Source organism: Trichoplusia ni, chromosome 1 (assembly GCF_003590095.1).
Source record: "Trichoplusia ni isolate ovarian cell line Hi5 chromosome 1, tn1, whole genome shotgun sequence".
Classification (NCBI taxonomy): Eukaryota; Metazoa; Arthropoda; class Insecta; order Lepidoptera; family Noctuidae; genus Trichoplusia; species Trichoplusia ni.
The window spans coordinates 23,381,470-23,397,931 of NC_039478.1; the positions used below are offsets into that span (position 1 = coordinate 23,381,470).

A 16,462-nucleotide genomic window follows, 5' to 3' on the forward strand; every position below is an offset into this window, starting at 1 on the left:
TAACTACCAATCCTAAGTGGGATGAAATTACTCGGGAGCTTCTTGAGGGTCAAGCACCGCATGACCGCCATGATATCATAGCAAGAGTTTTTCATTTAAAATTAAAATCAATGATAGATCTACTTACCAAAGATAAAATTTTTGGAGAAGTATTGTGTTATATGTATAGTATTGAATGGCAAAAACGCGGCTTACCTCACGCACATATCCTGCTTTGGTTAAAAGATAAGGTTCGACCTAATGATGTAGACAGTTTAATCAGTGCTGAAATTCCAAGTCCGATTGCAGATCCCGTGTTATACGACATTGTTAAAACTCATATGATACATGGTCCATGTGGTTCGTTTAACGGGAATTCTCCTTGCATGCAAGACGGTCGTTGCACTAAAAGATATCCAAAAGCCTTAGTGGATGGCACTGTAACAGGACATGATGGATACCCATTATATCGTCGCCGTTCAAGAGATAATGATGGTTTTACTGTTGAAAAGCGAGTGTCTGGACAACAAGTTACTTTAGATAATAGGTGGGTCGTTCCGTATTCTCCTGTGTTGTCCAGAGCATTTCAAGCTCACATAAATGTTGAAATGTGTAATAGTGTAGAGTCAATAAAATATATTTGTAAGTATATTAATAAGGGCAGTGACCAAGCTACATTTGCTTTGAGAAATGAACATGATGAAGTTACAAGATTTCAGTCAGGCAGATATATAAGTTCTTCAGAAGCTGTGTGGCGGATCTTAAGTTTCAACATTCACGAAAGATATCCACCTGTGACTCATCTGGATGTTCATCTTGAAGGCGGCCAACGTATATATTTCAACGCCGAAAATGTCACAGAACGGTTAGAGAACCCTAGACAAACAAGTTTATTAGCATTCTTTCGACTTTGCCAAACTGATGATTTTGCAAAATCTCTTTTGTATGAGGAAGTTCCATCGTATTATACCTACGATAAGCAACGGGGTGTCTTTAATCGAAGACGCCGTGGCAGGCCTGTAGATGGCGAGTCAGGTATTTTTAAAGAACATGTTCTTGGTAGAGTGTACACCGTTCATCCTAACAACGCTGAGTGTTTCTATTTGCGATTATTATTACATACCGTGCGAGGACCAACCTCATTTATAGATTTGAGAAAAGTAGACGATGTTGTTTATCCCACTTATCAAGCAGCTTGCCAAGCGCGTCATTTGCTTGAAAATGATCAGCATTGGGATGACGCTTTAGCAGAATCCTGTGTTAGTGATAATCCACGACGGTTACGCCATTTATTTGTAACATTACTCACATTTTGTAATTTGTCAGATGCTGTAACATTATGGGAAAAATATAAAGAAAAATTTTCAGAAGACTTTCTTAGAAATATACCTAACAATGATGAAGGCACAACTAATGATAATTTCCGTGATCTTGCCATAAATCAGTGCTTATTAGCTCTTCAGGATGACTTAACAGCAGTAGGCGGTAAATCACTCTGTGAATATGGTTTGCCAACACCAACCTCAGTCGGAGAGGTAACTAATAGGGAATATTCCGCAGAGATTGGTTACAATTTAACGGAACTGCTGACAACATTAGAAAACGGTGTCCCAATGATGACTGCAGAACAACGTTCAGTTTATGACCGCGTGTGCAATAGTGTTCAAAATAATTTGGGAACAATATGGTTTTTAGATGCACCTGGAGGAACTGGAAAAACCTTTTTGACTAAATTAATATTGGCTTATGTTCGAAATCAGCGTAAAATTGCTCTTGCCGTAGCTTCATCAGGGATAGCTGCAACATTGCTACCAGGAGGTAAAACTGCTCACAGTATGTTTAAAATACCAATTGATTTAGATCGCACGGAAAATCCAACCTGTAGTATTTCAAGAAATAGCGACAAAGCTAAGGTATTACGCGAGTGTAGTTTAATCATATGGGATGAATGTACGATGGCCCATCGAAAAGGAGTAGAAGCGGTAGACAGAACTTTAAGGGATATAAGATAAAATGATCGACCAATGGGCGGTATCACGGTTTTATTTTGTGGTGATTTCCGACAAACCTTACCGGTAATACCACGGGGAACCCGAGCTGATGAGGTTAGGGCTTGCCTGAAAAGCTCTTATTTATGGCGAGATATACAATCGGTGCATTTGACTATAAATATGCGAGTGAGAACTGGAGATAACCCGGATGATAGTCAATTTTCTGACACATTATTAAAGATTGGTGAAGGTACCTATCCACAACTACACCAAGGAAAACTTATACTGACGCCTGAATTATGTTGTATGGTGCAATCTCAACCACATCTTATATCGTCGGTTTACGGTGACGTAACAAATATATTAAATAGGGACAATTCTTGGCTATGCGAAAGATCTATTTTAACTCCTCGCAATGACCAGGCATCTGAGATCAATAACAAAATACTGTCGAATATACAGGGGGAAAGCAAAGTTTATAGATCAATAAATAGAATGGTCGATGAACAAGAAGCCACTAATTACCCGATAGAATTTTTAAATTCTTTAAATATGCCCGGACTTCCCTCTCATGAAATTTGTTTAAAAATTGGGATACCGATTATTATGCTCCGAAATTTAAAACCACCACAACTTTGCAATGGAACTCGACTAAAAGTAACCCAGTTGCAACAAAATATAATCGAGGCTCAAATTTTAACAGGTTGCGGTGCAGGAGAAACCGTCTTTTTTCCCAGAATACCCTTAATACCAAATAATTTTCCATTCCAATTTAAAAGGACGCAATTCCCAGTATCGGTGTGTTATGCAATGACAATTAACAAGGCTCAAGGGCAGACTTTTCGTGTTGCTGGAGTAGATCTCAGTGTCAGTTGTTTCTCACATGGTCAGTTGTATGTTGCTCTTTCCCGTGTTAGCAGTTCTAAAAGTCTTTATGTTCACGTGCCGGACGGGTCAACTTTCAATATAGTTTACCCGGAAGCTTTGCACTAAAGTATTTTCGTTTTATAGGTACCTTTACCTTACCTTTATAAGGCAGTGGTACTTATATTGCCACCAGAATTTGAACCTTAACACATTATTATAAAGTTTAAAAGCTATAAATATTTTTAAGTTCTGTGTCTTATAAAGGGTTAAGCCTTATGTGAACGTGATCTAAACAATATTACCAATATAAATAATAATAATAAATATTACCAATACATTAACTTAATACACAAGGAGTTACACGCTGACGGAGTCGCGGACACAGCTATCTATACTTTTCTGCCGGAAGTCACTATTCCACGCGGACGAAGTCGCGGGCACAAGCTAGTTGGTAAAATAAGAGTTACAGTGGATCTAATACTGATTGGATCCAAAATATATAAGTATGCTGTTAAACGAATAATAGAACGAATATAAGGCATATTGACATTACTTGACACTATTAACGTTCCGGTTTATTCTAGCCTATTCACAATATTAAACACCAAAAAAATCTTATTACGTCTACGATCGTCTACAAACAAGTTTATATAACAGATTTCAGAGAAAATCATTGACAAACAAAAGGATACGTAAGTGATCTAATAACACTTCCGTTTTCCTTAAGACTCGCCGAACGTTACCGGTGACGTCAGGAAAACCGAAAGCAATAATTATAACCAACTTTGAAAACGTAACAGAAATTATTACAAAGGCATTGGGTGCTCACAAAAGGAAATAACAAAAGTTATTGAAATCTTTGCTCTCACCTCAATGTTAACAGATTGCACGTGGTTTGACATAATATTTTTGGTGCTATTTGATACGAACTATGGCTATCTATAGTTTACAAAATAAATAAAAACATTTAAGCGACATAATTAAGTTAACAACGTGTTAAAGATAATAGTTTACTAAGTAATATATTTTTTTGCCGAAGAACAAACCGGTAAGAAAATTAACAGGTTGCGAGAAGCAGGAAAACTCTGGAGAGGTTATGTTCGCAAGAGGACCGAGTTGGTAAATTAACAGGCGATTTAATTTACGCTTCGCAGTTCGTAGCATAAAGCTTAAATAAGAACTGGTAAAAACTAAATCATTTAATGGGACCAAGCGACAGCTATCTCGTATGAAATAAAAAAAAGATCACCAAAATCGGTTCATCCAGTCGAGAGGTCTGAAGTAACAAACATTACAAAAATCCAGTCCATTTGAGAACGTACTCGTTTTGAAGTCAGTTGTAATATGTAAAAGACTCACCTGGTCGAAGGGGCATTGTTTCCTATGTAAATGTTTGAGGCAATGTTTGCAAAGCGTATGGCCGCACCCGAGGCTAATGGGGCTGCGGGGCGGAGCGCCGAATTCGCGGCAGCACACAGGACAGTTCAAATAATCCGTCCATTGAGGCGCCTGGATTGGCATTCTGGAACAAAAGCTAAGATTATTGCCGTGTTTCATCCTTCTAGGTAGATTTTCTCTTCAAATCGATGCAGTTAGCTTGAACGCAGAGTTTAATATCTTACGTGATATAAAAGATTTAGGTCTTCTTTTCGCTCATGTTTTGCCACGAAGCATGGTAAGGATTTACAATTCTCGGCTGTGTCATACGGATCACCAGGTTTCTCTTTTTAATGTTAGTTTATCAAATATTCGTTCCCTCGTTAAGGTACAAAAAGCAGTAAATGTATGATGAACAAGTATTTTTTCCAATTGCAGGATCCTTAACGTGGTCAGTTATAAGTCCGCATGACAGAAATAGAAGAGAAACACAAAATGTGGAAATCATTTTATGTTACCGCATAAGAAAGAAATGCCTATCTATGACCGGCCCCTTCAATGGGGTAACGCAATTATACGATACCCACGATTACAGACTCCACCGACGCGTGGCTTTGTAAGAACGACTATGCGTTGTTACGTACGATAGTCGCTAGGAGACTAAACCGTGGGGAGAAGTAAAAAAATACATAGCTTTTCAAAATTCGTCTGTCTTATACTATGGCCTTTTTGGTTTTTCTCAGGCTGTGTAGATAGACCAGATAACTTACACTGTAAGATGAAGATAAACGTGTTAGTTTAATGCATAATCTTGAGTACGTCATCATAGAAGAATAAACTTGCAACAGTACACACTACAGCATATCCGTATATATCAATAGCTCTGCATTTTATTGTTCGAAACAGTTCACGCTAAATACTGATGTTATTGATAAGAGAATATGAAAGTTTACTGCAATAAAACTGTAACGTTTTACTGTTGTCGTAAGTAACGGACTGCGACATACGATGATACAGAAAAATATTGAAGTAACTCTGCTGGGGACCAGTTAAAGTTCTATCAACTGACGAAATAAGATGATTAATAGATGAAATGCAGGCGAAGACAGAAAAAGACAAGCATGAGATGAAGAAACGCATGCTGAGTTGACTGAGTTGTAGAAGCGGATTGAAGCATAATACGTATTGGAAAGAGTTGATTGCTGAGAGGTTAATTTTGAAAGTAGTTATTTTTGTGATGATTTTTATTTTTATTTTAAACGTTTTTATGAGTTTTATTTTTTAATTGATGTTTATACTTTCCTTTTTAAATTATGTTATTATTTTTAATAAGTAGTGTAACTATTGGTATCAGCGCTAGCTTCTTTGATAACAAACCGTGGCGCCTCCAACAACATCAGTACAAACTGAACTGCAAGTTACAGAGAACTCTCAATTGTTACGTTTTACGCCAAAATACTTGACAATAATGTACGTCACTACTAATAAATTACAAAAACACATACCAAAGTTTTAGCGAGATGCAATAAGACTCTACCTAAGTGAAGAATACATAAAAATAATTAAAATAAGCGTTAAAACCGATCAAAGCCCGCTAATGAATAAAAATGACGACGCTTTTGAAGTAGACACACGACTCAAACTTGTAATTTTAACACATTTTTGAGATAAGGTCAGCGTTAGGGTTTGTAGGATGGCCAGTTGTCTACCCGCCCTTTGCTTGGAAACATGAGAGATCGGATTGAAAGGAATGAAGGGCGGCCTCTGCCTAGTGATGTCCCAAAAAAAGGAGTATAGTGCAAGCCGGAATCGCCTGTTTAGCCCCTATTTAGCAGATATATTGAAAAAAAAATACACTTTTTCTCTTTCAAAGCAAAATAGATTTGCAAATAATTGGTCACCCATGAAATTTATGACCACACCATCATGTTTAACCTCGTTTCTTGGTTTTATTATTTTGTTATAGCGACAATAGAAACACACCACCTGGAGATAATGTTCATGAGATACAGCCTCGTGACAGACGGACGAACAGTGGAGACTTAGTATTCGGCTCCATTTTTACCCTTTGGGTACTGAACCATAAAAACTATTGTAATGTGAGATCCTAATATATTGGGAAGTTTCGCACAGCTAATTAGATTCGTCGCGTCGTCTCATTTAATATCAAATTAATTCGAGATCATTTTCGTTTTCCTATTTACATTCAAGGTTAAAGTGTTTACGTCTCCACAAATATGCACATTTCTATACTCCTCAGGCAAATCTGAATTGTAAGGCTTTTTTTTCGTTGCGGGGATTTTAGGCATGGATTGTTTTTCGAGTCGATCTAACAAGGCTAAAATATATCCAGATCAAAATTAATATAAAGTCATAATTCAGGGATTTGGAACGTTTCTTCTATTAGTGCACTTTTCAATTTTTGATAAATCCATCATATAGGTAAGGGATACATTTTAAATTAAATTAAATTTTCGAACGACACGACGCAAAAACAGTCCTTGTCGGTAAAAAAAACTGTTTTCGTAACATTCGAACAGAAAAATGAAAGGTCTTCGAAAGAAATCTTAAGACTATTTTCCTGATGACGAACTCTAAGATGGATGAAATAATTTAAATTATAATCTATATTCTACTACATCTTAGACCAAATTAAAATAAAATGAAAATAAAGGATAAGACTATTTTACTACTCCATTAAAACCTTTTTTATATATGTATTTGGAAACAAACATGGTATGTCATGTAGCAAAAAAGGGTCATAGCATTACATGCATTTCATTTATTGTATACTTCGTCAATTTTAAATGTTAAATTGCCTCTGAAGTGGCAGAGAAGAACATGAACAGGAACTGAATACATGTTACTGATTCAATTTAAGTTTCATTTTTAGGCTTGAATATTTTTTAATTGACGGCATGCCTCTATATACAAAATACACAACACAGAATATTAATCTAAGCCAAGGCAATGAATTAACATACAAAATTAGCATTTATTATTTTAAATATTCGCAAAAGCATTGGCTAAAATAATTATCAAGATGTGAAGAAGCAGCTAATAATATTTCACCAAGATGATACTCAAAATTTGGAAAAGGTTTTATACATACATATATTACTGGAATGTAAATTTTCCACTGCGGGGCAAAAGCATATACAAACTAAACAGGATGAAGCATGCTTACATATATCTAAAAACAACAGCATTTTATATATTGAGGAAAAAACAAACTAGCTTTACTCTGTACTGATAATAACTAACATACTATTATCAAAGAATAAGACAAATATGAAAATCAGGATGATTTAAAACAGAAAAGACAGTAAAGGGTTGCCGCATCTGTCTTGTTAAGTAGTAAAATCTCAAATAAAAAGGGATTAATTAACCAGCAAAGATTGAACATAATGGGAGTAAAGAAAATTAAACATTTGATTATAGAATTACTATGTAACTTGGTATGGCTATTTAAGATTGAACATTGGTTGAAGAGAATAGATATTTTTTTTTTGTATATTATAACAAAGTTAAACTTTGTTAAAAAAAATTATGTGAAGCTGATGGGAGAATAAATCTCTGACGGAAAATAGTTTAAGTGTCTTATCCCATGAATAATCATAACATGTTTGAGCACAGATACCAAATTCCATGCATGATTGTCTATGGCAGAACTATATCCACAAAAGCGCCTTGAAATTTATCATTTGATAAGGTACTTAAGGAAACATAAAATAATAGAGAACTTAACATTTTTAATTCAATTATTTTTTTAAACTTGACATCTCCAATTTAAAGAATCAAAATTGTAAGAAATACTTTTTAGTTGTTGAAAGCCTACTGAGAGATTTTCCCTTCAACGTCTAACTCCTAAGATTAGGATATAATCTCAAAAGACACTTGTTCTACTATAAGTATCTTTTTAAATCAATATCTAAGAACTTATGTATAGTTACATTTTATTTCCATTTGTTGTTGACAGAATTTTTTGTCTCCTTGCCTTACTAGTAAGGTTTTCGCTTTGTTATAGCGAGACATTCTTGCCTGCATCTCTAGATGCCAAGTCATCACTAAAGCACATTGAAGATAACACTACCCATATCTTAAATACAAAGAGGTCTGTTAGTCATTTCGCTATAAGCACGGTTCATTCAATTTTTTTTTAAAGGCCAAGACAAGAACATTTATTTGCAGAATTAATATTTACAACATAAAACCTTTTTAGAAGTCTGTAAGAAACTAATTAAGATCGCAAATTTACAAACCTAAGCATTGTTTAAATTCATTTTGGGAATAACTACCTTCAACTCAAAACTGTTATAAATTATTTTAAATGGTTGGAGTTGGTTGTGGAATTTACACTGAATACTAAGCAATGAACTGAAATAAAAATGGCTGAGTGTTGTTTTGTAGTCTTCTTTTCCAAATCTCTTTCAAGATCAGTGTTTATCTTTGGACATACTCTGGAGATAAGGGCTTGAGCTTAAGGTTTCTCAACCACAATCACCCAAAAGTAATTGCTAAATCTTTTGTATGGAACAACAGAAATTCAGGAATTATTCATAACAAAAATATTTGTTATGTAAGCCTTGATTGTTTATAGATACTGATGAATAAACAGAAAAGATAAAAAATGTATTTTCTCACACTATGGTATTTAAGAATTAAATATTTCCTACAAAGATTTAGAAGAGTGACTCAATCGAAACTATCGTGTTTTAATGCGCTTATAAATAATGTATGAAATCATTTTTGTAAAGACAGATGCATGAGCCAAGACTACTTGGTTATTATGATCAAATGTTAATAGTAAGTGTCTGCAAAGCAATATAATTAAATACAGCAGCGACCAACTAAAAAATAATAGTATAAAAGCAGATGTAAGACGAAATTGTTCACTGTGACACTGAAAAATGATACATTTTGAGGAAGATGACAAGTTCCATAAGTTTCATATCTTTAGGTGTACAGATAACACTGATTTAAATAATTTTGATAAAATAAGTTGATATTGATTCGCCAATCTTTAAAAGAAGGCTTAAATTAAGGAATTTAATCTAAAAATGAAGATACAGTATGAAAATTATGACATCTGAAAATTGCCACCTAGGCAATCATCGGGTGGTCTGAACACGCCATGATTCTCAACTTGTCATTAGCATATTTTAGAAAAGGGTACATGGAGGTAGATAAAACAATTTATTTTTATAAATACCTTACAAATAACTCGTACAGTCATCACAAAAGTAAGACATATAGCTTCTACCCACTTAAAAACATGATCGGTCAGCAGCCGTAAAACATAGACTAGATAGAATTTTGCAACTCACTTATGACATGACTGACAGAAACACAGCGAATAGAAAGTTACTAAAAAAACTGATCCTTCTAATATTAGAAGGATCAGTTTTTTTAGTAACTTTCTATTGTGAAGTTGTTTTATTATGCTGCAAAGACTCTTCATCTTATCATGCATTCAATAATGGCTTTCAACTACTTCATCACGCTCTGATGTTTAGAATATTAAGGCATGATATTTTTTAAATTCTACCTTTGTATATGGTTATTTTGAGCAATGAGCACACAAAAATAATTTTAATAATAACATTATTTTGGAAAAATTAATTCAGAATAGACTAATTTATATGAACAAAGCAATGTCAAGCAAAAACATTAAAATGTCAAAAGAAAGAAAAATGGACAAGATTTAGTTACATGGATGAGAGTGAAAAGAAACGTTTCGAAATTTGACAAGAACGTTTGACTTTGACATGAGTGACATTGAAGTAGAGTATTTTATCGACAGTCGTTCAATGAGCTTCGCGTTGTCGGCTTTGATTTGAATTTGAAAATATTAATAAATAATGAAGAAATGTATCTTTGGACACAATGAACACAAGTTAAGTGAAAGTTAATAAGTGCTTCAAATTATACACGGAATCTGCTTTTAAAAGGTAGTTATAAATGGTTATGGATTTATTAAATACAGAAAACAGGCTACTATATTTATATTTTCGTTATTATATTTTCGTTTGCAGTACACTATCTTGTCGCTGCCAGTGAAACTGAACTTCGGCGTCTGTGCTGCTTTTGAACAAGATTAAATGTTCGTGAATCAAAGGCGAATGGAAATATCGCAACTTTCTTGCACGTAAGTAAGATTACATTTTTACTTATAATAATTCAACAAGGCATCTGTGTGTTGGTCCGGTTGGTCAGATAATACCTTCAAAAGGATAGGATTTTTCGGGTGAAGATTGATGATAGTAAATACAGCGATACGCGCTGCCGACTTCAGTGTCGCATTTCTCGATATCCTAACATTCCTAACTGCTCAATCTGTATTTGCCTACCTGCTGCCCATGGCGGCGGTATCATAGGTTCTAAGTACAGTAGTATGTCGGTGAAGGCACAGTAAGTACACCTAAGTAGCTAAGGTTGATCGCTTTCAGTCCCTACAATTATTAATGAACTCAATAGTTTATTAAATTTGTAACTTACACATAATCAATTATTAAGATAACGGGTAAAAAGAAATTATTATTGAGTTACTTATTAAGAATTGCTTTTATTTTATGGTAGAAAAATTAAATTATTAAAAAAAAAATCAATAAGTCTAATATTTCAAAGTTGAAAGTGTGTATTAGTCTCTTAATGATTCCAAATAAAAAAGATAGGATAAGATATGGCAGTAGCTGACTCTCTGGATAACTCATGAGAACAAAGACCATTTTATAAATTGCTTGGCGCAGCTATTAAGATTTAACTTTTCTGGACATCTTTCTAAGATTTAAGCTTTCTTTCACTGTTATAAGTACTATTATGTTTTTGTTCATGAATATCAAAATTTCTAACTTGTCTAAATTGAAAAGTAAATTTTTAATGTGAAGTAGCCAGTTAGTTAGCCACAACTGCTGATGCGAAGTGTTTTAGAAGCTCTAATGCGAAGAAAACTATTTATTTTTTCTTTACAATTACTCTAAGCACAGTCTTTGTCTGCTTCACCAGACAACATAAAGAGGCTTAATATGTTTAATTTGAATTGATCATGTTTTATATTTTTTTGGTAGAAACCTAAAGTTTAATATGAATACATTTAACTTTACTATCAGGGCAAAATTAAAACTGGTTTTAGTTTTTGGTTTTTTTGACGAAAACTTAAAAAAGAAACATTTGAAATGATACATAACTTTAATCAGAAAAAATATCTTATGAAAAATATGCTGGGGAGAGGATAAAGAAATTAAAAGCGTCAATAAAATTAGATCAGCAAATTATTGATCTATTCACAGATTACTGATAATCTGTGGATCTATTTGTATATTTAATAAAGAGAGAGTTGCCAGACCGAGAAATTGGTATTAACCAAAAAGTTGAATAACCGATTTGGTCAATTTGAAACCATGTTATGATTTTGATTAAAAAGGTAGCTTTTCGGTTTCGGTGAACCCGGTTTTGTATTCCCTATTTACTACAACACAATATTTTTCTTTGTTTTTACATTTTAATTGTTGATTTAAAGGACTGACAGTAGCTAATTCTTTTGTTGAGTTAAAGCGACTGACAGTAGCTAGGGATTTTGTTCAGACATTGATTCTCTTTATCTTCAAGTATGAAGTTGGGAAGGGTCTTCTATTTGTAATGCTTATTGTTTAACAGTGCTTTACACCAACTATCTTCAATAAGTAAATGAAAAACTGTGTGAAAAAATGATGAGAGTAGAATATTTGAGAGAACAAGATGAATTATTGGACTGTCATTAATGTTGATTAGTAAAAATAATCATTCTATTTTTTTTCTGTCTTGCTAACACCATACTTTGCTGTTGCTCCTACAGAACCTAGTCCATCCAAAGGTTGTCTGTAAAAGATCGCTTTTAGCGACAAGACAGTTCATAGTGGCACCATATAACTATCTTTTTTTATCCCATCCTGTATTTATGTGGTGTGCAATAAAGAATATCTATCCTTCTACTTTTTCATACTCTTAAGATCTAATCTAACTATAAAATCTAATACTATTTGGTAAACTGAATATTGTACTATCTTGTTAATCATTCATTTTTCTGATGCATGGATGAGAATACAGCTTCTGGATAGAATATTCTTCACTTAAATAAATTAACTGACATTATATGAAAATTTAATATTGCTGAATGACAGTTTTGTCTACCTGGTAGAACAAGAAGTCTAGATCAGGACAAGAAGGCCTAGGCTATGCCTGTATTATATTTCTTGAAATATCTGTGAAAAGTATAGATAAAAATATTATATTTAGTCAGCCACCTGATAGGCAATACCAAGTAGTTGGGTCTGTGATGTTTTCTGAGTATGCTGGTTTAGTATTCTTTATTACCAGTCGAGGCCAAAATCTTTGCTCTTAGCTGAATGTTATAAAGTAAAATTTTATTAAAATACCCACTGTTTATACCCTTTTGTCGTAACGAGTCTTAGAAGTCCTATGCTCCTTGTTTTGGCGCCAAGATCGTAACGGTATGTTTCTTCAGACCTAATCTCCTAATCATGCAAACTAAATTAAAAAACCTTTTCCTGCCTTCCATTTGGGATGATTTATTCTTATTTAGGTTTTTAATTCTGGTCATAATGCGATAGGTAATATGATTTTCTTGAGCTGGTCCTATAATGGTACCAGAAAGTGGCCAGGTGAACTTTTGAATGTGGTCTATTTGAAAGGTTCTGACTAAAAAAAAACATGAAGCAAATCTTGGATATTTTCTTAATCTTTCTTTGTAGGCTAGCAAACCAATTAAACTAAAAAACCATTAGCCATAAATAAATTAACAGTTTCAATGAAAACCGATATTGAAATTTCCTTTGCTACAAAATAAAAAGCTCGCACGTAAGAGGAGCCCTGATTTCTGACGTGGTTACCAAAATCTATCTTATTCATTCAACATGGAAAGAGCTGTGTAGGTGCGAGAGAGATAGAGCCTTATCTAGCGTTTCCGACGCACAGATTTCATCTAGACCGGAGAGGTCGTATATTAACTTGCAATTTTGTAATACCTATATGACCTAATTGCGGATACGGCTGCGCTGCGCATCGATCGATAACTGCAGCGGGGGCTTGTAGCTCGTTCCATTCCGCCGACGACCACGAACGCGAGCTGCAGTGTGCGACGACCGGAGAGCAACTTAGCTGAGTGCCTGCTGAGCTGTGCTGAGAGCTGCGCTGCCGAGCCGCGGCGCGCCCTCCAGCCACCATGGACCTCAAATTAATGGTGTTGATGATGCTGATCGCTGTTCAGGTATGTACTTAGACATTTCCATGGGATTTTTTCGGTGGCTTAGGACTTTGGGGCGCGGTAGGGGGGTGGGGTGGGCGAAGTTGGCTTTTATAGAATCAAATATTAAGTGAATTATCTCTCATTTTGTGTTAATATACAGTATATTTAAGGGCGCGGTCACAGTTTTAGATATTTTTTGTTAAATTTTGCCTTTCGAATTCACATTTAATTTTTTTATGTTAAGCTGAGTGTGGGTGTGGTTATGTGCGAGCTAAGATGCAATGCGATTTTTTTCTTGAATTTGATAAGCCATCAGGCTCATTATTGAATTTGCTGCGCATATGTGCTCCATGCCTTAATAAGCCATTTGCTATGCAAAATTTGTGATTTCCTTGATAACCAGCTGCGCCTTTACTAACTAATCTCATTTTATAGAAAACAAATCGGGTAATTTCTTATAAAACACGATTTTTAATTATCGGAAAGCATAATTAGGTGCGCGACGCATGCGCTACCGCAGCCCTTTTGTATGTTATGATTATCCGGGGACTTCGAATTGCTTCTTAATGGAGATCTTAATCTTCTTCTTAAACTCCCAAAATCCGATATGGTTGAATCTGAAACTAAAGGATCAAATTTCCATTAGGAAGCATAATTATAGCATGTTCCTGTACGACCTAATTAGCAGGTGAAGTCCGCGCGGCGAGGAGGGGGGTGCGGGGGCGTCGCGCATGCGTCCCGCGCCTGTGCCGCGGTGCCCGGTTACCTCTGACCTATATCTACCTGCAACCTTTGGCATTTACGATGCACCCGACTCCCAACCAAACATTTATAAACTTTTGTCTAGCAATTGAATGATTACCATTCTCATACAATTACCCCCCTACTGTCCCCCCTTCTAAAAGCTGATAACTTCGGAAGCCACTGTCTGCCTAATATAGATTTATTTCTTGGCACACATTGCTTTTTTGATTACAAATCAATTATATTCTATTAATAATCTTCTTGTATCACCTTCGCCACCCACTGCCTCCTTGTTATTTTTTATTTAAAGCCACCCCCCCCACTTAAATCTCCAAACGTAGGGGAATCTAATTTTAGTATCAGTTGAAAAGAAAATCAGATTCTTTTATGGCGAACTAATTAGCTTTTTCAGAAGACCTTTTTGGCAAAAAATTATTCACTTTATTAACATAATCATAAAGTCTGTCGCGCGCATCATAAATTTTGCCCAGAACTTGACTCTCATGATTTGATTAAAGCTAAACTAATTCGAAATTTAAAACGTTATCGATTGTGGCCCAAAATAAACATTCAAGTTACTATCAAAGCCTTTAAAGCGGAATTTCATGTCTAATACATATATCTCGGCTGTTTATGCTATAGATGATACGGTCACCAACAGAATTCGGTTAAAACAATCAGATTTTTTAAGACAACTACACAATCAAATTCATTAAGTTCTAATGCAAAAACCAAGAAAATAGGTTTGATGTCCAAGTAACATTTTTAAATAGGACTAAACACTAAGTTCTTGAATACTAGTACTTTGTAAATCTGATTGTAGGAACCGACCGCTGTTGTTGATTGTACATCCTATATGTATAAGCTGTGATAGGAAGTATATGAGAGTAGGAAGGTTCCAGAACCGTGGCACCGCGGCACAGGCCGCGACCCGCATGCGCGGCGCCCTGCCTCCCGGCTTCCGTGACGCCGGGAAATATTGATGGATGTGCCCGGGGCTCGAGCTGTAACTCAACCCCAAGTAATTTGTTATGCCATCCTGTTCTATTTGTTATGCCTCCTCGCACTGAGCGGGGAAGCTAGCTTTATATGTAGGTATAATAGGTAGGTGTGGAGGCCGCGGTGGAGGGGGCGGCGGAGGGGGCGCGGGGTGCGGGGATCAAGCTCGGTTGCGCGGGCCGGAAGCGTGGCGCTCGGTGTTTGTGGAACTTTCCAGAGGATGGGGGCCACCCCAACCCCCGGAGCCTACCTACGCATATAGGAAGCCATTGCTATACGCGTAGGTAGGAGTTATATATTCTTTGTCTGTATGTAATTCGTTAGGATGATGTTTCTTTGTCATTGCGTTTCTTAAGTAGGTAAATTAAAAAGTTTGATCTTGATTTCAGACAATAGGTACATGTTGTGTACTTTTGTTTCCGTGGTAATATTAAGTTTCCTTTTGAATGATTTTTGCTTTTTAAATTTTGGCAAATTACTTAACTATTGAAATATTATACTAATATATGCCAAATAAATTGGAATTATCCTTAGTTCTTGCCTATACTCTTGAAGTAACTAATTGAATAAGGTCAAATAAATTTGGGATATTATATATACCGAATAAGGAACGTCCCTTTTATATAATCGGCCGAATAACAGAATAGGGGCGTCGTGCGCAATGCGCGGTGGATGCAAGAATTACTCGAGTCGTTATCCTCGTCGACTGATTCGCGTTCCCTGGCCCGGTGTTCTCCTTCGACGGCCAATCTCCACGATACGGAATGAATAAAATACTCTTTATGCGTGTCAATGACTTTACCGAACTGCGCTACGAAGATGCGTTCTAACAATTGATATTAAATTAAAAGCATTAAAGCTTAATATTAATTAGATTTGGGGTTGAGTGCTTAGTCACGAAAGGGTTAAGATATAATTTTACAAGAGCAGTCGGACAGACATACAAAACTAACATTATTTATATAACGAATATATCGCACGTAAGGTGCCAAAGAATCTCGACCACACCATATTACGGTACAGATTATTGAACTGTCCTAACGAGTTCTTATGCATAATGTTTGGTAACACTTAGGGTTTGTTTCAGGTGCTGTCCCACAACGATAGCGTGTGCGTTTGCACCTGTCATACCCGAGACCCCCAAAGCCCCACCCTGACAGGCACTGTATCCCTGCGTAATCCTGATTTTGACATATTTGAAGACCCATGGTACGTGACTCTTTTGTTATAGTAGTTTAGTTTAGTGACTTCAGTCTTCGAG

At 35.5% G+C, this 16,462-nt stretch overlaps 1 protein-coding gene and 1 long non-coding RNA gene across 4 annotated transcripts in view; one reads left to right on the top strand and one right to left on the bottom strand.

Annotated features, from left to right (window-relative positions):
• Positions 1–9,546, bottom strand: part of LOC113499943 (roquin-1) — a 42,315-nt gene extending 32,769 nt beyond the window's left edge. For all 3 annotated transcript variants that reach the window (XM_026880560.1, XM_026880567.1, XM_026880552.1), the window contains exons 1-2: positions 9,427–9,546; positions 4,197–4,359 (exon numbers count right to left, since the gene is read on the bottom strand). In XM_026880560.1, the coding sequence (XP_026736361.1) occupies positions 4,197–4,358 (162 nt within the window). In that variant the 5' untranslated portion in view covers position 4,359; positions 9,427–9,546. The remainder of the gene's footprint in view (positions 1–4,196; positions 4,360–9,426) is intronic.
• A 504-nt stretch (positions 9,547–10,050) lies between these two features.
• Positions 10,051–16,455, top strand: LOC113499961. The gene is made up of 4 exons (XR_003401158.1): positions 10,051–10,165; positions 10,250–10,362; positions 13,292–13,479; positions 16,289–16,455. It is a non-coding gene; the product is annotated as an uncharacterized LOC113499961 (long non-coding RNA).
• The last annotated feature ends 7 nt before the right edge of the window (positions 16,456–16,462 follow it).